We start from the raw sequence: 26,184 nt of genomic DNA, 5'->3' as shown, positions 1-26,184 counted from the left end.
ACGAGTTTGCCAAGTTAGTTTTAGAATAATTCTCTGCAGCTCGTACGGCTCTTTGGTATTTAATCTTTATCGCGTAAAAGATTACTTTTAAAGTAAAAATGTACAGTTTATCCGAAATATTTATGTAATTTTTTGATTCGTTAAGGTTTTCATGTTGAAAATTCAAGTTTTCATGATTTCTTTGATAAAAATCCGCACGTGCCTCGTAATCTTGAAAAAAAATTAATTCAAAGATAAAGTATTTGTCGAAAGGTGCTGTAATATTGTGCGAGTACCAAGGATTTGATAACATTGTAACAATAGTTATTCGAATTGTTAAAAAGTAAACAGTATTCGAACCTGGTACGTTTGACGAGGTTCGAATATTAGTTTCGAAATAATGGTTGTTTGGTGTTCTATATGTGGTGAGGGTTTTTTTTTGTCGAGGACATGCGACGAATCTTGAAATTTCAACATCGAAAGAGCAAAACGCTCGTTGCGAATTGGTAAGTTAGTTGACTGTCGTTGCGCGATAAAGATTAAAAGTAGCTAATAAATAAAACTGAATAAAAACTCATGCACAAACTTTAGCATGCTCTCGTGCAGCTGACGTGCTCGAGCAGTCGCAGTAGCGTAGGACGGCGGGGGCGGCGTTAGCAAGAGAGGCTGCTTAATGGTATTTTGAGTGCCATGAGCATTCGGATAAAGAGAAGGGGCTGTAGGCGGGTACGACCCTTGGCCTCGAAGGGTCCGCGCTGCTATCGCCTGCGAGGCTGCCGATGGCGGCAAATAGGGATCCTGCTCGTCGACTTGGTGGTAATCTCTTCTAGAACAAAGTCCTCGTTAACGATACCGTTGGTCGCGTTAGTTGTTTGTTGGTCGCATGCTCACCGTTTTCGTATGTAAATCCAAGTGTGAGAGTCCACCCAAACTAGAACAGTGAAGAAGAGACCAGCGGCCAAACTCGCCAGTAGCATGAAGGTCAATCCATACCTGGGAATTTGATGATCGTTAAGAGCGTAGTTTCGCGAAATAAACGAAATAATGGTTTTAACGAACACGTTAACTCGAGTCGTAGAACAATTTGCAAGTAGAAAATTTTAGTCGCGACAAAATCAATTGGCCGATCGCTTATTACGTGTCAGTTTGTCGATGATTCGTCGACAGACGAAAAGCGTGTGTACGATAACCGATAGATAGAGAGCGGTAGAGGTCGATTAGTAAAATGAACGCGACTTTGAATCGTAAATAGTGGTAATGTTGAAGAGCGCGAGGAAAAGTCTACTAGCGTAACCGTGGCGAACAAGTTTTCTCCGAGGGTAGATTCGCGGGTTAGCGACGGGGCGGTGGGGCGGTGAGGCGTTGGGGCTGTGGGAGGGTGGGGGGCGGCGGTAAACGAGCCGGTTCGTAACGAGTGTTAATTTATCGGTAAGATGATCGGGGTCTACGTTAGAAGACACTTACAACCCCAGGTGACATAGGCTCTTGGCTGCATGAACGTACTGCTTGTGGAGGGGTTTGCAATCCAGCAACGTGGTCAATCCGGACATTAGTCTGTCGACGGTGTTTACGTCGGTCGAAAGACTGCTAAGCTTGGGTTGTAGCTGTTGTTTCTTGAACAGCTCGAGCGCCAACCTTGTCACGATGTTCAAGTTTTGTCTTATGTTGTCGACTGTTTGCTGGCCGTCGCGCAGTCTCTGGGTGAAGGGATTATTGCGCGTGTTTTCGCAATGCGTGTAGTACAAAAGAACCTCCGAGGCTAGCGTCGAGGGTACTGCCCTGGTTAGGTAACCGTCCGGTGACACGCACAGATCGCCCAAGGCTACCGAAGTCGCAAGGTATAGCGAGGCCATCAGCCAGGAGACTATTACCGCGAACAGACCGAATACGGAGAATCTGAAAGCAAGTTTCGTAAAGCAACAATTGCTAAACATTATCGCCTTCTCGGAAACAACTAACGATTAAATAATTTCGACTTTAAACGTATGTACATGATTTTAATCCTAACGATTATGTTGGCGAGGCGAGGCGAGGCGAGGTAAGGCGAGGCGTGGCGTGGCGTGGCGAGGCGAGGCGAGGCAACACGACGCGATAAAGAAATAGGTAATTTTAAATCCGAGAAAGCTTCGAACGATATTTTGCGTTAGAGGTTCGAAATAAATAAAATAAAAGTAAAAGAGAAACGATGTTTGGAAAGCAAGAGACATACGTTATGAGAACGCATCTGGAGTGTCGTGCAACTCCGACGACCAGCACTACGCAAAGAACAAGAAGGGCGCTGAGGACAGCCATGGTGACGGGCCACCTTAATTGCTCTATCTTCTCTCCCAGTCCGATAGCCGCGGCGAGGCTGATTCCCGTCAGCGGCTTTCGAATTTCGAAGCTTCGGTTCACGGCGATGCTCGTATTCTGCGTCGTCGAGTTTAGAGCATCCAGCAGCAAGCCCAACATAGTCATATTGTTCACGGGAGCGTCGAATTCATCCCCCATCGCGGTCAACTGTGGTTGTATCTTTTTCTTCAACGTCGTCTCTATGGTGTCGGTCTTGAACAGAACGTTTGTTCTTCAAAGCTTTTTCTATAATTTGTGTTATTTCGACCAAACATTTATCTTGAAATAAACATTTTTTTTTTAGTAAAATTTTCTGAATCGATCGGTAGATTAAAATGTCTAATCAAAAATGGGATATTCGGCTCGGCATACAACTAACGTCGCTAACTTTATCTCCATAACGGATCTCCGGGAACTCGTTACTATTACACATTACCTGAATTACACGCAACGTAAACGGAATTGTGCAACGGGGCTATACCTGACGCGCGATTCGCGGAAGGTGCACCAGCCAAGCGATTTTGTCCCAACTATAGCTACGATGCTGGAAAAATGCGGGGCCGTTTGTCCAGAAATAACACGGTTAATAACTCGTGCGCGCAGCCACTTTCACCCGTTGAGAATTTTGTTGAATCGGTTCAAGAAGATGGATATGTTAAAGAGAATATTTGTTTGTCCGTTCGTGTATCCTGTACCAACCTGATTCCGTACACCCATCAGGATTCCATCGACGTTTTTCGCCGCAGCTACCAACTGCACCAAGCCGTTGTGCACGTCATCGTTACCGTAGAGGCCGACGGCAACCGCTCCGCTACAGAGCAACGCCAGGATGGCCAGCGAACACTTGAGCAGTGTTATCGACCTCCTGGGGCGCGGCTTCCGGTCGCAGCATCTCGTTACCAGGTATACCAGCAGCACCAACAACGTTAGGATTAACCAGGCTGCGGGGATACTTCCAAGTATCCCGAGGCTCTGCCAATTAAAATTTCTATTAAACCACGTTACTTATCGACGTGCAATCTTTCCAGATACTTTCTCGCCTATTTATTTTATTTTATCTTTACGTTCCAACTTGGTTCTTGTTACATAATTTAATCGAAAATCATCTCGTTGCCGCTCTTTTCCTTCCTTTTACCAAACTTTATGCGCGAACGCTAATGGTCCTGCGAACCTTTTATCCGCTTTCTAATTAATGCTTATGCCCGTAGTTGTCGCTGATCTACGCAACGGTTTTCTTACACTAGGCTAACCCCCGTTAATTAACGCTCGACTCGAGTTTTCGAGGGAACTAAAATTTCGCCTGCGCGATAACTAGACCAGAGTTTCATGGACGAACGTACTTACTTAATTCTAAACGCCGATATCTTAATTTCGAATCGCAAATCGATATTATCTATCGTCGTACAATTAAAACCTGATTAACGATACGATTACAACTTTGTTCGTTCTCACGAATCTACCAAAGTATTTTGTTCGTTTCGAAGGTATTCATGCTCAGCGTCCTCGACTTACGGTAAATGTGATTTTTCTGCCAAGATACTGAAAAGCCTTCCATGTCGCAGAGGGTCAGCAACCCTCGGTGATCGCGTGCTACCCCGCGAAACTCGGAAAATCGACCCGTGCGTATGTCTATACATATTGCGTTCATTATTTACGCGACAAACTTGGATAACGTTGTTCTCTCTAATGCATATCGCGAGACCTAAGAAACGTATTTTTCCACTTGGCAAGTTTAATTTCACAGTAACGTTGCAAGTAATTTAAACGTTTTATACGTAATGGGATTGTTTCTGTGAAACGGAATAAAGGAATCGCGTCACTGTGATAAATAACGGTAAGGCGATTTTGCACGCTAGCCCGAGGTACGAAATCATGGAATGCATAGAGGGAAGCGCAGAGTACGTAAGACTCGGAGAGAGCTAAATCGTTAACCATCGATCGAATTCGAGGTTAAAAAGAAACGGGCAAAGATAGGACGAAACGCCGTTTCACGGCTTGATTACCCGGCGATGTCACCGCGTCGAGAAATATTTTCAACCGAGGAAAACAATAGACGGGCATCCAATTAACGGGGGTCGTGTTGCATCGAGGGTGCTTAGACAGCCGTTTCCTCGAGGCTTCTACCTACTCTACCGAACGCGACGCATGCGAGTCAAAGACGCCTTAGCGTCACCCAACTTTCGTACACTCTGTTGCTCGGCACCGATCGTGTGCGACGACTGACAAGAGAACAGAATATGTAAAACGTTAGGGAATCGTTCTCTTTAAAGAGGTTGGAAACACGCAGGAATAAGAAATTTTAAAACCCAAGGAGGAAGCTGTTCGATGAATGTGCATTAGTACACATTATCGGAAATCTAAGAAAATTTTTACGAGAGATTTACAAACATTTTATATTGCCCTCGCGAGTACCCATGCAACTGGCAATAACCTTATCGAAACACGTGTTGGCTTCCTCTTCTTTTTCACACTACGTTATTCGTGCACCTGCCTGAACGATAATTAGAGGAAGGAACACTCGTGCGATCGATACAAACAAAAGAAAAGAAACGAAGAAGAATAACAAGTTTGGTTCCGAGCACCGCTATCCTTTCCATACCGTTCTTGAAACGAACGACAATCGAATTGTTCGAATGCAACGAGATTCCTTTGACTCTTTCGAAATAAAAAGACGTTGCACGAAGGATTCGGGCTGGGCTGGGCTGGGTTAAAGATACGGGAGAGAAGCGAAGAAGCAAGCAAGCAAGCAAGCGGTGGTGGTGGTGGTAGGAAGCCTATGACAGTGGGTTAGCGATGATATTGTACCGTAACGCAAAATATACATATACATATACATATATGGTGAAGTGTTCATTTCTCGATTTTCATTTCATCATGTTATGTATCGATAAGGCTCTCGAGCTTCAACATTCTGGGTTGTTGGTTTAAAAAACCGATAATTAAAGGATGCGTATATAAAAAATGACATTTTGCACACCGGCAATATACATTAACGTACGGGGTTCAGAGATATTTGAATGTTGAACGCAGCGCAACAAAGTACTAACGAGAATTCGATAAACAATTGTCATATTGAGGTTTCGAATATTATTCGAAAGAATCGAACAAGTTTGTCGCGGCCTGGAAGCGTCTCGAGGCCTTCGCTAGTGTCGCGGTCTTCTCTGAGTGACGTACCAAGCCCGTTAAAGCCCGCGCACGCGTTGCGCGCGTTGCCCCAGGCGCATTATACCAAACCCTTTGTGCATTGTTTGAGCTTTCCCGGCCATTGTGCTTTCCAGTTACACACTGCTTGGATTCCCCTGCACTCGCGGCATCCAGCTGCGTTTCTTCCTATCCTTTTCTTCCTCCTCCCTATTTCTGTCTTCTTCTTTTCGATTCTTTCTCTCTCGTTCTCAGCATAGCCCATCCGTTTGGTCGGTTGGTCGGTCGGTCGGTCGGTCGCTCACTCGCTCGCTCGCTCTTGCCTCTCCTCTCCTCGAGACCGTATGATTCTCGTCTCGATGCAAAAGCTTTTGCTCCCTTTTGGACAGCCGTCTCGCCGGAACAAGCCACCAAGAATACTCTGCCGCCGGAAGAGAGTGTGTGCCGAGAACTATCTTCGCGTCCGTGATCCTTATCCTTCAACATAGGTTATAGTGATTTCTGCCGCCTTGGAACCCTAGCGGAAAAATTCACGGCAGAACGATATAGGTACATAATTGTGCCAGTTATTTCGAATCGAACAAAAAGGAAAATCATTTCCACTATACTACGATCAAGTTATAACTCGTATGTACATGTATATGTATAAAACACGCAACGATTATAAACGGTAAAGAATCTGTTAGTAAACGCACCAACATATTTAAAATTGTTATCTCGTTCGTCTCTGTTTTAATAGAGCTGTTGCTGCTTGCAAAACGTTGCCAAACAATCGTTCGATCGTTTCGTTCACGGGCATAGAAGTCACGGACGATCCGTACGATCGAGAAACACTTTGTTCGAAATCAACGAGAATCGCTTTGTACGGTCGCCAAAACGGAATAAAGCCGGAATTACTTTCGGATATCGATGTTATCCAGTCCAGTGCTCCGAAGAATTGCTATCGCGAGCAGCTGTTGACAATGGAGTACGCGATTTATTTTATCAACTGCGGACCAACTACAAGTTTATCCGCAATCGTGCTCGACGAACGTCTCTCACCGACACTCGGAATTCCCACGAGACTTCTTTTCCGAGTTTTCCAATCGTTCGATACTCGATCGAACCGACGCGACGGAGTCGATCCAATTCAAATTTCGATGTTACGTTCCCTATTCACCATCTACGTACACATAATAACACAGACTCCAACAGATTATGTATTTTGATCGCATGGTACATTACCGGAGCTTACGATATAAACGATCGTTTTCATTGGGTCGATACAATGGAGAGTTTAGGCTGGAAAAGCACGCGTTAATAAATATATGTAACCAAGATTGTTTTTAGAGAATACAGATCAACGCTGCAACCAATACGTCTATGTACGTATATGTTGTACCTACCTCTAGATAAATTTCGGAATGTGGATTGAAGGTGTTGTTGACCGAATGCAGACAAACGTTGAGGTGCGGCAGGCTGTGGAAGACCCTAGCGAGCGGTGGTACCGTGTATTGTTCGGGAATTTGCTGACCGCCCGCCATTTTGGAGAACCCTTGTCTGCCGAAAACCCCGTTGAAAAACCCCTCCTACTCGTCAAGACATGCTACGAGATCTGTAACAACAACACCAGATATCTTATTCACGCTTGTCTAGAGCTTTCGCTCCTAGTTACTACGCATAATCGCGCCTAGCTACCACCTACAATTTGTAGGCTAACCGCGATAGCCACGCGCAAACAAGCTAGCCAATTTCACTGACTAGATATCAGATTCGATTTAATCCCGATCGAACGAGTTCTCGACGCAGTTTAATCTTTGTTAGGTATCGTTGACGCGAGGCGAGGCGACGCGACGCGACGCGACGCTTCGAAAACGCTTTGCCCGGGTCTGATTCAATTACGCCCGAAGCGCCGTTGTGGAAGCAACGAGCGCTTAATTAATGAAATCTGTGCCAGCTGCTCTCCGTTCCGCTCCTCGTGGTCGTCGACTATACCCAAAGAGGAGAACACGTGCCACTCCCGGAAGTATCTCGAGAATCTTTTTAACGAATTATTACCCTCTGGCTGCTCTGTTTCAATGCAACCAGCAAGGCCACAGAGCTCGCCAGAGTCTCTCCATTCAGAGTCACTGGATTACGTTCCCTTATTTACAATCGATTATTCATCGATCGTTTACCGATCGAAAACAAATTGTCGAGGAAATTTCTTAACCGTAAGTGTTCCGTTTCCGTTAGTCGTTAGCCCTCGCCGGGATTCTAAACGTCCACTAACAAAGGAGGAAACGAAAAACTATCGAGGGTCGAGTGTCGACAAGTTAGGTTAATTCTTCAAGTTCCTTCTAGTAGTACGAACAGCGTGGGAAACTATCGGCTACAACGCGCTCGCGCGCTCGCGCGCCCCCGACTTTCGAACCGCGCGTTACATCTGCTCCTTCTCTTTCGGGCACGACACGACAATCTCTATAGTAGAAACTTTTACAAACATGTTTACCATACGATATAAAATTAAAAATACATATATACTTGTATTCCAACGATAATGAAACAGGCGATTTCTAGATGGAAGATTTAGCGGAAAAGTTGTGCGATTCGTTTATCGAACAATAATATTAGGAAAAACAATTGGATAAATAAACGTACGCTCAAGATCCGCGTACGTAACAAAATGCATAGTAACTACGATCTTCCAAGTGCAGTTTCACCTTGAATTTTTCATATCGAGAAGAGTGCTACAGAAAAGTTAAATATCGTGGAAACGAGGAACCGTATCAAGCTTATCTTATCGGATCACATTTTTTACCATCTGTACGATACGTTTTACTCTTTTATTATTACTATTTGTTAGTCATTTCTCAGTCACGGTAGACAAAGTATTATCGGTGAAATGAAATATGTAGTTGCATTTTACCATTCAAGCGATTAAACTCGATACGATGGAGAATCGAATATCGTTAGATGATGGGACGATTTCGATCGATGGGATTTAAAAACCGATGATAACGAAATGAAATATCGAGCGGCAAGGCGTGGCCTAAAGGAACCCGGCCCGAATCCGAGCTCGAGCCCGAGCCCGAACCCGAGCCCGAGCCCGAGGGAGTTAACTGCCAGCGCAGAAATCGATCGCCGGAAGTCGTTGCTTCCTACTTCTTTCCCTTTCACTATATCGCCTTGTCCTTTCTTCTTTTAGCTATTCCTGATATTCTATCGGTTCTGTATACCGCACATCGTGCGTATTTACATTGATTTATTTAAACTTGTTCGCCAAGAATCCCTGCTACAAATCCATTCGCTCGCGAAAACAACCAAGTAATGTATTTCATTAGTCACGTTCATGTAGTAGTAAAGCTCATTTTGAGTTATCATTTCGTGTCGGATTTTACATGATATCAAAGGACTAACGAGGCCCAAGATATTCTCGAAACGAGAAAACTTTCTCCGTTTATATCTAGTAAAATTTCAATAGCATTTCAAAGTTCAAAAGCTTGAATGTTTAAAGCGATCAGGTTCGATTCGATCGAAGGAGAAAAAGGGCGCCTCGCAGGGCTGGCCAGCACGCATTCGGTGCTATTCTTTTGTCAGATGATGGTACAGAGGCGACACCTCGTTTACAACGATTCCGCGTTACCGCGCCGCGCCGCGCCGCGGCATGCGTGTCACGCCTAAACAAACCTGCCCACCAGATGGTTAAGATACTCCTTACGTCGCGTCGTCTTCCGCTCTATCGTTTTGTCTACGTACACATCGTCTCTTCTCTTATTCATAGATTAGATAACGTTCAACGTGTGTGAATCACACGATGATGATCTCGAGTTGTCTTCGGAGCAATGCTGTAGGAAATAATTAAAAGAAAAATATTTCTTCGTTCAACCTTCGATTCGGAGATTTATAGAGAGAGAGAGAGAGAGAGTGGTTCTGGTTGCCCTTAATTTCTGGCACAACCATTCAAACATCTCGCGCGGAACGTACTTGAAATTGAAAAGCGCGCGTCTACTTGGCTCGTCGAACCTAACTACGTAAACTTCGCAACGGTAGCTGTTTCACGAATTCACATTTACGACATCCAAAAGTTACGCGCGTCATTTAACGAATAAACGCGAGTCGTTACGAGTCCCGATTACAGTAAAATGGGTATACGGATGAAAGAATTCGGCGGTCAAGTCGCGAGCACGTATCAAAAGTTTCGGAATCAGGCAGCCGTACAACGGAAAGAAAAACCTGGAGACCTGGAAACTTTTATAATTAAAAACTAAAGTAACGCAAATATCGCCGAGACCCGGTGCGCACTCAACTCGCGTGCATCAAACACAAACATTCAGGATCCAGAATGGGATGGATGTTTATAAGAAAAGTAATTACATGCATATCGTGAAACGCAAATTACGTTCAAAATACTGCGGCTCGAAGCGTTTTCACGTAAAGTTCAACAGTTAAAAAAAAAAACGACCGCAGAGAAAAGACGAGTATATGTATATTTATATGCATTCGTATACTGTGCGGCAGACCAGGCGACAATCCAAGACGTTAATTCAAAGATAATTTGCGTCAGAGTCGAGTTTCAACGCTGTCCTTCTTATCTCAATTATGCGTATCTAAATGATTATAAAGCGTCTTCGGCTGTCTGTCGACCGATGTTACTTTTCACGATTCTTTAACGAAATGCAACGTACCGTTTAAACCGATCGATATTAAATCAATACATATTGAACTTTGATGCCGTCGGTACTTGGCAGTCTCACGCACGGGTGCGTGCGATTCTCGCTTCTCGATATCAACCGAGTGTATCGCGATTATCCTCCGTTCTCGATCACCGTACCAACATACACACGCGAGAAAATGTCGGATCCATTCGATACGATAATTACCAGATTCGTACTCTGACGATCAGAGATTAAGAGATATGTATTACCCTTTGGTTCGGCCGTAACATTCCGCGGCTTTCGTAGAAAAATTACTCTGGTTAAAAATTTCACTGAGATATCCATTTTCAACGGTTCCAATACATTACCAGTATTTTATCGAAATAAGTATCTGCTATATCGACCCTTAAAAATACTTTGGTGTAACGTGTTACCCAACACAAACGGTCGCATCTTTTCTTTTATTGTTCCATATATGTATATGTATACTTCAATTCCAGTCGAATGTCAGTTTAATCGTTAGTAACACGCACTTGTATATTTATTATAATACACTGGTGTACGAAAAATAAAACTGTATATTCTTTTTAGTAAATTTAATTCGTTTAAATAAGCTATTCCTCGTGTTACTTCGTATGGAATACGTTTCGATTAAAAATTAATGGTTCGAGTAACCATGGATTAAGGAAAATATTGTTCCGCCGCATCGTGTCGTGTCGTGTCGTTCGTTGTGGGTTAGGTTTCGTATCGAGCAAGATTCGTAAATATCTTCTCGTCGAATACAGAAATATCGTTATTGTAATCGACGGTAGACGAAACTTCAGCCTCCGAATTCCCCTCCTTTTTCTACAACCACGCCGTACTTACTGTCATTCTCACGCGTTTCCTTTCAGCATCGGTCGCCGGCGCGCTCGCTTCGAGATTGTGTGACGTTTCACGAGGTACCCGCATAACGCGTATCGTGCTGCGTACAGTTTTCTACCTTTCTTTCAGCTTTTCTCCGTGGCTAGACCGACAAATTCACCCTTGCTCTTAGGGGGCACGCACGCGGCACAGAGTCACATAACGACGATGGAAAGGGGCATGCACACCCGCATGAATATCCCGTACATACCGTAACCTTACACGAACGAACGACGCGCCAAGTGTGCACTGTGTGTATCGATCCCGAGAGTGCACACGAAGAAGACGACTCTGAGCGCCACCACGTTCCGTCCGTCTCCGTCCCTCTTATTTTCTGGGAGAGGCACTGTCTCTTGTCTGTTGTTGCTTTCGTTACAGAGTACACGACGATTGCTTTGCTTACAACGTACCTACGTACGTATTCCGAGCAACCGAATCACTAAACTTTATCGCGCACAATCTATCTCTGCTTTTATCCGATGTCGGTTAACACGCTTTTTTCATTCCAGCACCCGCACACAGGACCGATTATCGAATTAAAGAATACGTTTCGCGGACTGGACTCCTCGTATATATATATACATATATATATGCTTTGCAAAAAGATTCCCTTACCTTGATTTTCTGTGAGTAATTTAAACACTGATACGCAACGAAACAATACACGCTCCACGCCCGATGAAGGTCCGAGTTCGACTGAAACCCTTCGCGGAGTGGGGCGACGCCACGACCAATCCTAGCGTACTAGCACGCGATTCCATCTTCCTCCCATAGCCGTACAACTGGCTACAACACACAGCGAGAGACGAAACTAAGTTTACATCAGTGCAGTAATTGAGTGCATCAACGGCGACACTAGTAACGATGAATTTCCTTAGGCGTTTAACGGAGTGGCGGCACTATTTCCAGACTAAATTTCAATGAAATTCATTAACTATTGTAGGAGTTATGCCCGTTTGAAAATTGGACCATTTTTATGGGGGGGGTTTTTGTCACTTGGCATAATTAAGGAACAACTTTCCGATTAGTCTTGAAATTTCTACATATTCTACACCAAAATACGCGTTGTTTGCCTTTTGAAACATTAAAATCCTTCGATCCGATTAGAAGTTATGATGTTTGAAACATACGTATGATCTTTCAGAGTAATATTTCTAACCTCGCATTATATTTTTGGTAAAGAATTTGTTTTCTCGAAAGTGCGTAGGATTTCGTGGGTATGTCTATCGACCAAAAATGATTGTAATTGACAATCTGCATTCGCAATAAATGCATTCTGTTAGTATATTGTCGAGTACAACCTTTAGAAACGAATTTATATGAAGTAAGTAGCTAATTGATGATTTTTAGCCAATCTAATCACCTTGGAATGCTTTTTGCGTAAATACAAATTTCAGAATCAATGAAAACGGCTATAATATCAATCAGAGCGGAAGAACGATAATAATAGTGTAACGTTGACGATCGTTCGAAAAAGTTATCGGATCGCTGTTGAGCAAATAACCAATACCATACGCTGCATAATATGTATACGCAACTTAAATAACATATAGAAACATGCATTTCATTGTAATAAAATTAGTAAAATCCTAAAACATTCCTTTTATTTATAATAAAATATCGTCGTTTTGTTGTGTTTTAATTTTTTTAAACAAATGATTCCCACCTGTGCTCTATATCTTGTCGATACATTTTGGCGTTTATTGCTTTTACTGACTAGGATGATCGGCTCGAATATGATTGATAAAATTATTGTTCTTAAATATAGAGAGCACAACGAAATCATCATGATTTATAACAAAGTCGATTCATCGATTTTTTTAACGCAACGTCGATCAGACCTCGGGTCTATCTTACGTCTCCTCTGCGTCTACATCTACATACATTACGCACGTAAAACTTATTTATAAAACCACTAAACGAGCTATCGAAGATATTCTATGCCGCGTCGGTGATATTGTATTTATTTAAAATACAGTACCCGAACTTGTACTTTGAATCCATGAAACCAATTACAAAAATATATTCTTAAAACTAAATTAAGACCGCGCGTACAATTAAATTAGTCTCGTTACGTTTTTCAATAGATAACTCGTAAACAACATTCTAAGATATCTGAAAAAACGACTGAGAACAGCAGGGTTACAAGTGGAAACCGTAAATATTACAATGAAATTTTTACTTGGAGTACTTGCATTCCTGAGACAGCTGCCAGGTGGTTTACATGTAACAGCGACTGTTGCTGCCGCATTCTGATACCTGTTAGCGAGCAGTTTTTCTTTGGATTTGTCGTCTCGTTTGAAATAACAGAAAGAAGAAATCGAAAGGCATTAAGTGATCTTGAAAACTCGTGCTCCACTGGTCTATTTCGTTCGAACCATCACGACCCGTTACATTATTACGAATGTCCCCACCGACCGCGATGGTTTCTTTATTCAAAAGTCAGTGAAATTTATGGCTGACTTTGGCTTTCAATTCTCTAACCTATAAAAAATTGCCAGCCTTGGTAAGAGAAGTAAGTACGCTCTGTCGGAAGGCATTCAGGTTGCAAGCCTGAGGCTGACATTTCCACGTTTAGGTTACCTTCATTTTTAAAACAGACACATTCATGCTGTAACGGTTTCTTCTACTATGAACAATTTCGACTATAAATGTCCGAGGCCCACCAACACGGTTTTTCTACTCAAGAGTCGGGGATGTTTACACGCGAGCGGCGGGAACACGTTCAAGGAGTCGACTTTGCAACAAGGCTTGTGCCTCTGTGAAAGAACCGTTCACTCTTGAGAGGAAAATTCGAGTCGAGTGGACCTTAGGCTTTAGAGATAGTTGATAGAACAATGCGTAACTTTTACGATTATGTGGTTGAAAAGCATATGCTGCTTCTCGTGGTGGAAAGAAAAAGGAGAGAGTATCGACGACGACGGTAAATGGAAACGATCCATCGTTGGATCGAAAACTTGGCAAATGGCTCTACATTCTGCGAAAAATATTGACAAGTTTCACAAAATTAAAATAACACCAAGCTGAACCTGCGATCAGCCCTTCTGCGGTTTTCACGATCATCGAATGTAAGTATTTTGTGAATTGTTATCTGCTTTTATTAATCGCTTACGTCTGGTTTGTTCACAATGATGACGAAACTAATAACAAAAATAATAATAATAATAATAATACTAGATTGTTGCTGGGTGGGTATCACCTGTAACTACTAAATTTTCAAAGAAAAATATATGTATAATACAAAAAATTTAAGTATCAGCAATTTAAGGGTTATGTATCTGAAACTATTACTTGTTTTATAATTGAACTTTAATGTAAATAATAGAGAAATACATAATCGGCATCTTTAAATTACTTAGTTTCAAATATTTCACCTATGAATATTACTTTTTATTGAAAAATCTCTGTATATTATGTTTTCTTTATCGTTAATTATTTATAAACTTTTTACATTAACCTTCGATAATAATATTATACAATGTTTCGTTTCGAATTCAATATCATCTCCTACATATTTATATGTATACGTTTTATGATCCACGGAATCGACGATTAAAATAAAGTTGGTCCATCTCGATGCATTATCTTGTTTCGTTTTCAACGGATGCTTCGACGATTTTCAATCATTTGTGTTCGGTAAAAAGCTAGGTTAGCGACCATCTTGGACGATATTTTTTGCATCTAAGGAAACGTTTCGGCATTTACTAAATATCATAACACAAATGGTAATTATTTTCTGCATTTAAACGCGAGAAGTTTGGACAATATTACTTTTAAGATTGAAAAGAACAATAATCATAAATCAAAACTGACATTGTGCAATGTGTACAAAGTGGAATGATATTTTGTGTGTGTGTGTGTATGCACGTTATCTAATTATTTCAACGAAAATAGCAGCGATAATATGAATAATCTATAGTACATCTTTCAGTCGATTAATGTCGCAACTTTTAAACTAATAATAATAATAATTATAATAATAATAACAACAACAACAATAACAATAACAACAATAATAACGGGTAGCGTCAATCGTTCTCTCTCTCTCTCTCTCTCTCTCTCTCCCATTTCTTTTTTCTATTATACGCATGTCACGCATTGATTCCAATGAATACTTGACCGCGCATTAATTCGTCCATGTATAGGAAAAAATCAGCAACTCCTGTATCAACCAAGACCCTTTCTTTCGTGGATAAATGTCTCGATTGGTGTCGGAGAGGATGATTTTTCTCTTAGGAATGAAACGAATCGTTACAGTTCGGCTGTACATTTTGTTGAATGTCACGAAAATATTTTCAGGAGCTGTTTATTACTTTTGTTTTACGATGGCACAGGGGTTTTAAAACATCGATAAAGACATAATAATTTTTTGTGTCGTTTAAATCGTTTAGATGCAATCGATTCCCTGATAAACGATAACAATTAATTAATAAATTTAAGGTTCACAGAGCTTTAAATAAAAAAGCATCATCTCGAATGTCGTAAATATCGATTTGTTGTTCAGGTCGCCATAGTACTCGACTTGCCCTAGAGATTTGTTGCAACGATTAATCGTAAGAAAGGAAATATTGTTAAAACGAGCATACTCGAGTACAGGTTACGAGTGTTTGGCCTTTATCGGACGTCTCGTTTCGCAGAGAACGTACGCTTGGCTCGACACTGACTTGCATTCAGAATTCTATCATCTCGTGCACCAATTTACTCACGCTACCACGGTCCACGATACGTGTGACTAGCAATAAATGTTATTTTAAAAATAAGTTAAATAACTTTCATTCGATGATTACGCCAGTATGCGCATTCGCGTACGTACAGTGCGTAATCGGTTTCACTTTCATGCGTCTATTTCCCATCGTCTTTTACTAAACATGTCTAAGTGGAATGATCGCTGCTACCGGTAGATTAGAGTATTTTTTTAACGAGGAGAAAGAAGATGATTGGAAAGGTACGTAGGTGTATATTGAGAAGGTAGGAGAGCCAGTTTTGTCGAGATCCGATATACTTGAATGTTGAAACTGTAAAATTGAATCGCGCCAATCGCAGGAAGAATTGGAATAAACGGTGGAAGTATATAGATATTATATATAGACGATTCGTAAGAATGAAAATAAGAGTTGGGAATAGAGGTTTTCTAATTTGTTGGGTTCCGTGATGTAATGTCGATGTTTGGTAACGAAACGGTCACGCAGTTAATCGGTATGTTTACACGATTGCAAACGCCGTATCGGTATATATATATAATATTAATTGTTGAGATAAGGCCACTAGTGGGTGATACAAATACGGTATAAATATTCTATAGTTAAGCATAGATTGAAAGCAATGGTTAGCGACTACAATATGTCCAGAGAAGAATCAAATTCTCGAGAAAGAAAGTAATCGTAATAGGTGAATTTAGTAACGCGCAAGATTCGAGTTATTGTCATATTTCCATTATAAAGCGCGACTGATACTGGTTGTCGGTAGACTGATTCGTCCGCTAAAAATCTATTCTTCCCGAACATATGTAGAATTAATTACCTATTGCGTCGATGATCCAAGTATTAACAATAGACGCGACTCGTAACGAGGAATTCGTAGTTTTCCGTATTGAATATAATATTTGTCCTTTTGTTAAAAAGTTTACTAACAACTAGAATATACAATACAATTCACGCAATCTCTGTATACAAACATTGTTATAAATTACAAAAGAAATCACTAAAGCCTCGAGTTTCGGTTTCATAGAGAAAAATCTCGTTCGATGAATGACGCGATTCGCGCGCGCGCACGTACGTGTGTGTTTTCTTTTTTTCATACACGTAGAACGTTTCGGTTATCTTTTGCGAATTCGGATATATCGGTAGAAGGAAGCGTACGTATCGCTGCGTAGAAATCGAAGACAGATTCGAGTATTTTTCCAATAGAACCGAACCTGTTTCGGTAAAAGATTAACGGATTCAGATATCGCGACAACGTTTTGCCCTTTAACTTGGGTGTTGCAAATGTTTTGATAAAGTTTACGACGCACCCAACATATTTCAGGCACTATAGATTGAGCGTTGCTTGAGCCAGATGTCATCCGGCTTAAATCGTGTGTTACAACGTTGACTCGTGAATGATGGTTGTGTCTGGATCGCTACTGCTATGAATGATCGTGGGTTGCGGTACGTGCGGCGTTAACGTGATGGACGACATTTTTCTAACAGGTTTCGGCGAAGCCTGAAAACGAAGAAAAAGAAAAAGAAGAAAAAAAAAAAGAAAAGGGAAAAGAAAAAGAATAGAAAGAGGAAACGATATGTATAATAGTTTGACGGGTGTTATATTATTGTTTAAAAGTTTACCCATTCTCTTCTGCAAGGTGCTTCGTCGTCGGAATAATGATCAATCTGTCCAATGTCCGTTTCCGTGGCAACGTTTCTCTTCTTGGGTTGTAGCGTAGCATAATTGCGACAGCCTCTATTGAAGTTTGTGATATTCTTCTCTTCTACGATCTTCTCTTGGCACAGTATTTCCTGCGACTTGCTTTGGTTATTGTTCGTGACGTTACTACTATTAGTCTTGTTGTTGAAGTAAAAGGGTGGCATTTTGGAAACCCAATGATCGAGGCCTGATCCGGCCGAACTTGTGGACGCGGCCGAGGAATTCCCGGAATTGTTGGTCAAACCTCTTCGTTGGTAAAACAACATGTACGCGGCGTTGGTAATCAAATTGGTGTCATTGACCGCTTCGACCCGCGTATCGTCGAAACAGTACCACTGAGTGTCGTAGGGATTTCGACAGAAGGCCGTGTAATGACCACCTTGTAGATCTTGGCCATGATGATTGCAAATCGCATAAAGATCGTAAACGTTTTCATCGTACTTTGGAATATTTTGCTGACGAGGTCTTGGTTTCTTCCAAGGCGACCAGCCGAGACCCCCTAAACTCGCGACATTATTATGCGTCTGCACTCCGTTGTGAGCGAGATGAGGCGTCATATCGAAACCGTATAAAGGGAAATCGACCAACATGGTCAACTTTGAGGTGGATCTCTGTTTCGACTGTTGTCGGAATCGTTTCAAGTGTATGACCAAGATGTCCGGCAACGACCAAAGTCCCAACTTTTTCACAACTTCTTGCTTTTTATTGCAATAGGGGCAATGCCAGGCGTCTTCGGCACCTAATATTTCAGCTCTGGTGTAGAGATCGAAACATTCCTCGAGCGTAACGGCTCCACCCACCTCCGAGTTACTCTTTAACTGTTTCACGCTGGCGTGTTCCTCGATCTGATCGGTATCATCCTGAATGATGTTGCATTTGCTCGCTTCGTCCCATTCGAGGATCAATTTAACGTGCTGAGGGCCAGAATCGTCCGCGCATAGCGCCAATGCTTGCTCGATCTGCTCCGTGTAAAGAGGATGTTCGACGCAGGGATCTATGCAAGGGTGCTCGTCTTGAATCGGCGTAGCTGCCGGATCCGCGACCCGAATATTAAACAGGCCAGGACTCTGGCTCGACGTAAGGACATCGTCGGCTAAAACACTGTGCATTTCCTTTAGCAAAAGTTTCTGTAAATCTTCGTAGGACGTCTCCCGGGACACTTGCATCGTATACGGGCTGCCGAAACGTTGCTTCAACTCGCCTTTCACCACAACGTTGATCCAAACTAACAAAATATATGCCTGCTCCGTAGGTTCCTTCAGTTGTGGCAGTTCTATACAGTAGAGTGGGTCGATTTCCGCGATAACGGACAGAGGTTGGCAATCTGAGAAAGTTCTGTAACGAATTTAGTTAATTACGTATCTGCCGCACTATCGCTCGATCGCTAGAAAACAATAGAAAATTCGGCTAATTTAATCGACGCGCATATGTATAGTTTGACATTTCACAGAGACGTTGTTAGTTACCTGTGAAATCCTTCGTCGTGGATTTCCGTCAGTAACATGTGATTATCCTCGATACCGGTGTCGCTGGCCAAAATATCCCTCAGTTCTCTCACGTTGGCCGCCTGATTCACGCTCACGCCGATCTTTACTTGTCGCGGTTGCTGCGACGTGTACAACACGTTCACGAAAAGGTAGATTTGTCGGTGATTCTGAGGAACCGGCACCGACACGCACAGGAAAGGATCGAACGTATTCGACTGACGATGACATCTTGGACAAGTCAGACTAGACCGAAATTGGGCTTGGAACACTGCGTGCACGAACGAATTGTTGCACCGGACATGATTCGCTAACGTTTCCGCCGCTACGATGTCGTCCGGTCTTCCAAACGAATTCTGAAAACCAGACAAAACGACAATTTGTTACTTTTTATCATCCATCTCTTCTCTCTCTTTCTTCTAGACACCTTTATCGAAAACCATTCTCATCTGGAGAGATATCGCGTTGAAAATTTCCAGCAAAATAATGTCTGTATACACATATAGATTGGCGATTGGTGTGTCGGATCGACGGCGAACGGGAATGAAAACAACAACATGAAAATTTAGACATTCCGTGGGGGGACTCGTCCTTCTTTTCGCGAGACACGAAACACTCGCGAATCCAGTTTATCGGCCACGGTACACAAAGACGGTCGTTTAAAACGCGTCCGTTCTAATAATAACCGTCTACCGACAGTTTCTTGCCGCCTATACCGCTTTTCTGTCTTTGGTTTCGCAATAGATTCGACAGAACAACGAAACCACCAACTGGAATACGCTAATAAATATTGGACAATTACGATAAAACTATCAAGAAAACTCGAAAATTTTGTTTATCGAATCAAACGACACGAGCTGCGACTGCAATCTGCAAACCGTTGGACGATCACAGAGAAAAATAAGCAAACATCGATCGTCTATCGTATCGCAACTGTGTATTCGGTATTTATCACACAACTGTTTGACAAACCTTTCAACGACCTACCCTTGTACTAATAGTTATTCTTTCTACATTGACACGTGTACGTATATGTATTCGGAAAACTGTATCGTACCATTGGCTACGCAATTACTACGACCTTGCGATCAAGGTCGCAACAGCATTTTTAAACGACAATCGAATTAGTCCCATCGGTAGGTAACGTTTTTCCCTTGTCCCTTCTTTTTCTTTTCGATCAGCGGATTCATAGAGAAGGCTTCCCTTAACCAGATCACCAATCTGCGACCTTCGAATCGCGCTTTTACCTTATAAATACACACATGTACGAACAATTTTAACATTAACGTCTTTAGATTTTATTTATGCATACTCGTTCGACAAACGGAAATGCACGAAAGATAATAAAACCGTTTCGTTTTACCGGTCATTTTTAACGTGCACTCGGAAGCCAAGAATAGGATAACCGTTGAACCATCCGCAGGATGTATCGTCGATCCAGTTGTCGGAAGTAATTTTCATTGCTTACAGACTGTAACGACTCGCGTTACGATTCACGATTCACGATTGGTCAATGTCACGTTGGTACAAATGTACCTGGCGTGAACGATCGGTCAGTCGGTCGGTAACTCAACAACGACAAACCTCAACATTACGATTCGTTATACAAACTATTCAACCATTTTCAAAAACAGTTAATGCGAAAATATGTATCCGACTTTTTCTTTCCGTGTCTCTCAATCTACTTATATACCTAACTACATTGTATAACGTAAAAATCGTTCTGGAAAAATTATTTTCGGTTACGGGGGTCGATTACAATCATTTTTGGTGAATAGACCTACCCTCGAAATCTTGCGCAATTTCGAGAAAAAAATTCAGTACGGTCGGAACTTTAAACGTTAATAACTGTTTAACAAAGCCTTCATCGACAAATTGATATTCTTGATTTTCGTCTTATTTTGGGCTCTAGAATCCCCCATTAAAATTTTGCCTTGGGGTGGCCGAACACCCTGTATATTCACCGTTGTAGGAGTTACGGCCGTTTGAAAATTTGACCATTTTCATGAGGTTTTTCCAACTTTACGGGGTCAAGGAACAACTTTTCGAATGTTGTTAGAATTTCTACATAATCTTCGTTAAAATACGCGTTGTTTGCTTTTTGAAACATTAAAATTCTTCGATCCGATTAGAAGTTATGATGTTTGAAACATACGCATAATCTTTCAGAGAAACATTTCTAACCTCACATTATATTTTTGGTAAAGAATTTGTTTTCTCGAAATCGCGTAGGATTTTGGGAGTATGTGTATTCACCAAAAATGTTTGTAATTGACCCACGCAACTAAAAATAATTTTTTTTAGAACGATTTGACAATTTTTAATTTTCTCGAAAAATGTCACACCTACTCGAATTTTTTTCTCGAAAGTGATCAAGATTTCGGGGGTATGTCTATTGACCAAAAATGATTTTAATTGACCCTTGCAACCAAAAATAATTTTTTTAGAACGATTTGAAATTTTTGTAATTTCATCGAAAAATATCTGCAGGCTATCCCGTGTTGATTTTTCTTAAAAATCCACTATTGTAAGGGAGTATTGGAATCAACTACTTGATCCTTGAATCCTTGGAGCTATAGAAAACGCCAGCAGAACTCACGTACAAGGTAAAAATAACAAAGTTGATCGGAATGGTTAAAAAGTCTAGCCTTCGATTTTAAGCCGGATCCATTTTCCTGGGGATTTTCTTCCGGATCGGCAGAGCGAGACGACCTCTGCCGGTAGGAAGAACACACGTGTCGCGTTACACAGACGCAAGGTCCCGTCAAAGGTAATGGTTTTTCATAAAACCAGGCGTCACGGTGTTTTGAATTTAAACACCTGCTGCTCTCTTTAGTCGCTTATCCTTCTGTTGCGTTCGATATAAAGGAATACCATGGGAAAAGTAGGAAAAACGCCTAATGAAAACTGAACAGAACAAGGTCGATCAGAGGAATCGATAACGAGAATTGTAAAATGATGTAGCGTGATCCTTATTGCACGGATACGATTTCCATAGCTTCGAAAACGGAACTACCGATTCGCGCGGTCTTAATACCGAGTAATTATAAACTAACGATAAAAAAATTATTTCCAGCTAATCATCGTTAACTTTGGATTTACCTATGTATCAAGGAGCGAGCTGTGCTGACACGCAAACCTTCGAGTCGATCGAGTCCTGTAAACTTTATGACCGTCTACGGATCATTTATAAAACATACATGTATGTATATTACGGTTATAGCCGATCATTTTCCTAAGCATAGGTATTGCTGCGTGACCGATGAAACGAAATGTATCTCTGATTAATATGTATTTTATTATGCTCAACAAGTTAAAATAAATTGTTTACGTTCGTTATAGTTTCTAGTTGGACGTACGACCATCGTTTCGAAGGATACTTTTGTACGGATGATAAATTATTCAAGCGACTGTCATCGAGGTTGTATCGTCGCGTCGCGTCGCGTCGCTACGTTACTTACACTTCCTAATTTATGAGAAAAACTCACGCAAAGATAGAGAGAGAATACTTGATCGATAACGTTACCGAGGTCGTTTTTCGATTCGTCGAAATCCACTATCCTAATTTTAAAAGGTAACCAACCATCGTTATCGCAAGGTGGCACTCAACGCAGGCGGCATCGTAGTTGACGCGTCAACGATACGTATGTACCTATATCGGCTGGGGGATGTTTTTCAACGCGTTGCTCTATTCGTTCTTATTATTTACAAGTACGAACAACCCTTTATTAAGAAAATATTTATAAATCGTCGTCAACTATGTGTATATTGTCGAATAAAAGACACGTTTGAAACGTAGCAAAGGTAAAAAAGATAATGTATACGCTTATATTTTTAGAGAACATGTTCGATTTTCAAGGCATCTCGATGTCTGGTTACGAACAAGTCGGTCAACGTGTCCGACGACCAAGGGCACTCGAGACAAAAAAACTGGTCACGAAAAAGTAGCACGAGGCAGCAGCCGTGAACAAACTACAGAAGCGACACGTCGGAGATTGTTGGTTTATCGACTCGTTTGCCGAACGATCGCTTCCTTATCCGATGCTTGGTAAATATACATATACATACTTGGATCGCACGCAACAAATGGCTGATAAGATAGCAACGAAGGATACGAATAACGTATCCGATGGGGATCAAGTTTGAGAAGAACCAAGAAATCGAAATGTGTCCAACGACGGACTCTGGTACTTGTTTACATATTTATTATTAATATAAGCAACAAGTTTTTTTTTATACTGTAGGAGATGATACAGAGTAAAGGAGAAACGAGGAAAAAGTAGCGCGTACAACAAAAGAAAGAGTCGTATACTATTTGTACCTATATGTAGATGTCGAGAGAATTAAACCAGTGGTCTTGGAACGAAACCAAAGCAAACGATATTAACAACGGATAGTTTAAAAGAGTCGTTAAACAAACAGATCGATATGGTTATAAAATTTCTTATCGTTAATACATAATCGGTCGAGGGAGTTATACATTTACATAATACCGCCCACTAAACGTTCCACATAAAATAACAAAAGATTGTCGCAGCTTTTTCATTGCCGCATGAAACTTGATGTCTCGTTAAATATCATAATTCCAAGTAATTATCGAGTCGTGGCACAAAAATGGACAGTATAAATAGTCTAGTACTCTCAAAAATTACATACAATAGCTTTGCGAACAAAGTATGTATAATGTGTACATGTATACCGTAAACTAGAAACGTTCAAGCGTAAATTCACGATAATTCTTTAGATAATTGACAATTACATTTTAGCACATTTACCGTTGCGTCACACTAGGCAGCATGTACACATTGTACCTACATCCACGGACGATTGCATACAAACGAAAAGAACTTTCCCTCGGCGTATTTTCAAAGTTGCATCACGCGGTATATTTATACGTATTATATGTATTTCTTTTCCGTAATATTTTTCTACACGTGCCGGTGACTCGTATTAATAAATATCCAACTATATTCTTTTTATACTTGGTAAATTACAATAAATAACGTAAAAGGTTAATAGACTAATATCGTGTATCGTTGGATGAGCCAGTACGATTCACGGTTCCGTTTGCTGTAATTTTTCTTCGCTTTGTGCCTGATCGTCATGCAACTACGAGTACGTACTTGCAAATTCCATATATGTGCACGCACGCACGGACGCACGCAAGTGCACAGCGCTTTTAAAGCGCCCGTACTCGAAATATTCTCGTTGAATGAAAAATAATCGTAAAAATACCGTGAACGTTTCATCGTCTATCGAGTAAGTACATACGTACCCCGTAAACGTTAATCGAAATAGACGTAATACGAACAGCTATTAATCGTCACGCGTGTTGCGCACTTTATTCTCGTTACGTCATTTATCACTCAACATCTCGAGTGATGATTCAGCGAACTAAAATTCTTCCCGTCTGTCTGTCCATGCAGTGACACAGAGCGCGTGTCACTCGCTATTCAAGTTCATGTTTATCGAATGTAGATTTAGTTTTGGGATTGAAAAATGATAGACTAGCAGACTTGTGTTCTTGGGTCGCTTACCATGGAATTTGATTATTCGGTAAGCGGTTGGCTTGTAAATGTCAGCAAAAAGACACGAAAAACGTACGGCACGCGCTCGCGCGACAACGTTATCGGAAACACGCGACCGAGATGACACCATACCGTCTCAGGATAAATAAGCGAATTACTTGATAAAATGACATTTTTCCATCGTTTATTTTCTATCGTTATAAAGTTACTTTGATCGGTTTAATTGCGAAAACAAGTAGAAGCGATGCTATCATGGACCAAAGTATGTATATGTAGGTAACGCAACGTATGGGACACGTGTCCAACAGCCCCGACGAATCAATTTGGTGGTTTTTTTCGGGAACAGATTGATGCCGTTCAGAAAGCGTGGCAGGCACGTACTTTTCGAACGCGAAATAAATTTAGGTTAAGGCTTCGTTGCGACCGACTGCCTCCATCTTTTTCGCACGTAATGAGTAGAATCTAGTCGAGGCTGTATAGAAACCTACCAAAATCCCGTTAATGTCCACGAAAGATGAAATATAGATGTAATATTTAGCACTTTTGTATAAACACGTTCGCCCAGAGAGTGAGAGGGGTAATCAGAGGATAAGTAAATAACGCGATTCTCGATAATAAATCTGTCCATCGGGTGCAACGACGAGTCGCGTGCGCCCAAGTTCGAAGCCATGCATGTCACGACCAAACGAAACACTCGAAAGACACGTTATCTCTCTCGCTCACCTTGATGATCTTATACTTTTTTTTGGTTGCTTGATTTAGGTCCTCGTGCACTTTGTCCAGCAGCCACAACAAGAACTCTTGAGCATCGTGCTGCAAATTTCCCCGATACTGACTTCCGTATTTATCGACGACACTCTTAAATGCCGTGCTCATCTCGGGATCGTACTGGCAACTCCATATAGCCTTTAACAAGAGGGCCAACTGTTCGGTGATCTCCCCTTTCGTCCCGTATTTCTTCGAGTTCAATTTATTCCGTCGAGACAAATCGACTTTATACTGATCCAAGACAAAATACTCGGCGAGTATGTCGGTATGCGATAGACACTGTAGTACGGCGTTCATGAAACACGTGTTACCGTGATTGCGTAAACCTATCACCCCTGGCACTTTATCCGGCGGTATATGCGCCGGTCTAGGCGGAGGCACCCTTATATCTCCGGCACTGGACCCGAGATCGTCTCTGTGAGACGTTTTATGGTTCTGGGTAGCCACGTTCGACATGTGCTGTACCATCTTGTTGATGAACTTCCTCCAGGACGGTCTGCGAAACACTTTCTTCAGACCGGGTCTCTCTGGATAGCTTTGACCACCACCACCGTGCAATCGGCCCATATTTTGTTGCATGCTTTCTACTTGCTGCTGCATATTGTTTCTCTCCTTGGTGCTCATACCACAGCCGCTGTCTTTCGTATCGCGATTCTGCTTCGAACGTCGCCGTGACATTCTGCCGGCACTTTGAAACGGATTCCTCGGCAACGTGAACGTACGTTTCAATCGCGATACGGAATCTCGTGTTTTCGCTTCGGACAATTTAACCTCTTCCACGCCCAGCTCACCCTCCGACACCGATTTCATCACCGCAATGGCCTTTCCACCGTCCATTGCCGGCCACGGAAACAACCGTTGACGCTTCCGCCTGGTCGATCACATCACGCTTACTTTAACGAACGATCGGTACGCGACGCGTATTTTACATCTCCCGTCCCATCGGTCACTGTTCACGGAACAACGTCATACGCGTAAACCGCTTCCACACTCGGGCGGGCGGCCATTTGCCTTTTGTCACAGACTTCCACG

At 41.8% G+C, this 26,184-nt stretch overlaps 2 protein-coding genes and 1 long non-coding RNA gene across 11 annotated transcripts in view; 1 reads left to right on the top strand and 2 right to left on the bottom strand.

Annotated features, from left to right (window-relative positions):
- Tty (tweety) overlaps positions 1 to 11,724 on the bottom strand; it is a 13,969-nt gene extending 2,245 nt beyond the window's left edge. Inside the window, exons 1-7 of one of the 8 annotated variants that reach the window (XM_076767309.1) lie at positions 11,586 to 11,724; positions 6,837 to 7,045; positions 3,010 to 3,282; positions 2,189 to 2,523; positions 1,444 to 1,875; positions 871 to 972; positions 566 to 805 (exon numbers count right to left, since the gene is read on the bottom strand). In XM_076767309.1, coding sequence (XP_076623424.1) covers positions 566 to 805; positions 871 to 972; positions 1,444 to 1,875; positions 2,189 to 2,523; positions 3,010 to 3,282; positions 6,837 to 6,974 — 1,520 coding nt within the window. In that variant the 5' untranslated portion in view covers positions 6,975 to 7,045; positions 11,586 to 11,724. Of the gene's footprint in view, positions 1 to 565; positions 806 to 870; positions 973 to 1,443; positions 1,876 to 2,188; positions 2,524 to 3,009; positions 3,283 to 6,836; positions 7,046 to 7,135; positions 7,180 to 10,435; positions 10,456 to 10,934; positions 11,073 to 11,181; positions 11,316 to 11,585 lie in introns of those variants that run through there. The other 7 variants (XM_076767310.1, XM_076767308.1, XM_076767314.1 and 4 more) reach the window with 7 other exon arrangements.
- On the top strand, positions 11,244 to 22,423 carry LOC143342955 (uncharacterized). Its single transcript, XR_013079882.1, has 5 exons — positions 11,244 to 11,384; positions 11,480 to 12,294; positions 13,841 to 14,038; positions 21,933 to 22,058; positions 22,199 to 22,423. It is a non-coding gene; the product is annotated as an uncharacterized LOC143342955 (long non-coding RNA).
- LOC143342951 (ubiquitin carboxyl-terminal hydrolase 31) lies at positions 12,558 to 26,184 on the bottom strand. Of its 2 annotated transcripts, none has more exons than XM_076767305.1 (5): positions 25,108 to 26,184; positions 18,839 to 19,212; positions 17,294 to 18,707; positions 13,554 to 17,171; positions 12,558 to 13,454 (listed from the first exon to the last, which is right to left on the bottom strand). In XM_076767305.1, the coding sequence occupies exons 1-4, from the start codon at positions 25,987 to 25,989 to the stop codon at positions 17,049 to 17,051; spliced, it is 2,793 nt and encodes a 930-aa protein (XP_076623420.1). In that variant the 5' UTR covers positions 25,990 to 26,184; the 3' UTR covers positions 12,558 to 13,454; positions 13,554 to 17,048. The 2 variants fall into 2 exon arrangements, with proteins under 2 accessions (XP_076623420.1, XP_076623421.1); XM_076767306.1 differs by having other exon boundaries at positions 12,558 to 13,496; positions 13,601 to 17,171.

This window comes from Colletes latitarsis, chromosome 6 (genome assembly GCF_051014445.1).
Source record: "Colletes latitarsis isolate SP2378_abdomen chromosome 6, iyColLati1, whole genome shotgun sequence".
Lineage (NCBI taxonomy): Eukaryota > Metazoa > Arthropoda > Insecta > Hymenoptera > Colletidae > Colletes > Colletes latitarsis.
This window is presented reverse-complemented; position numbering and strand designations above follow the sequence as displayed.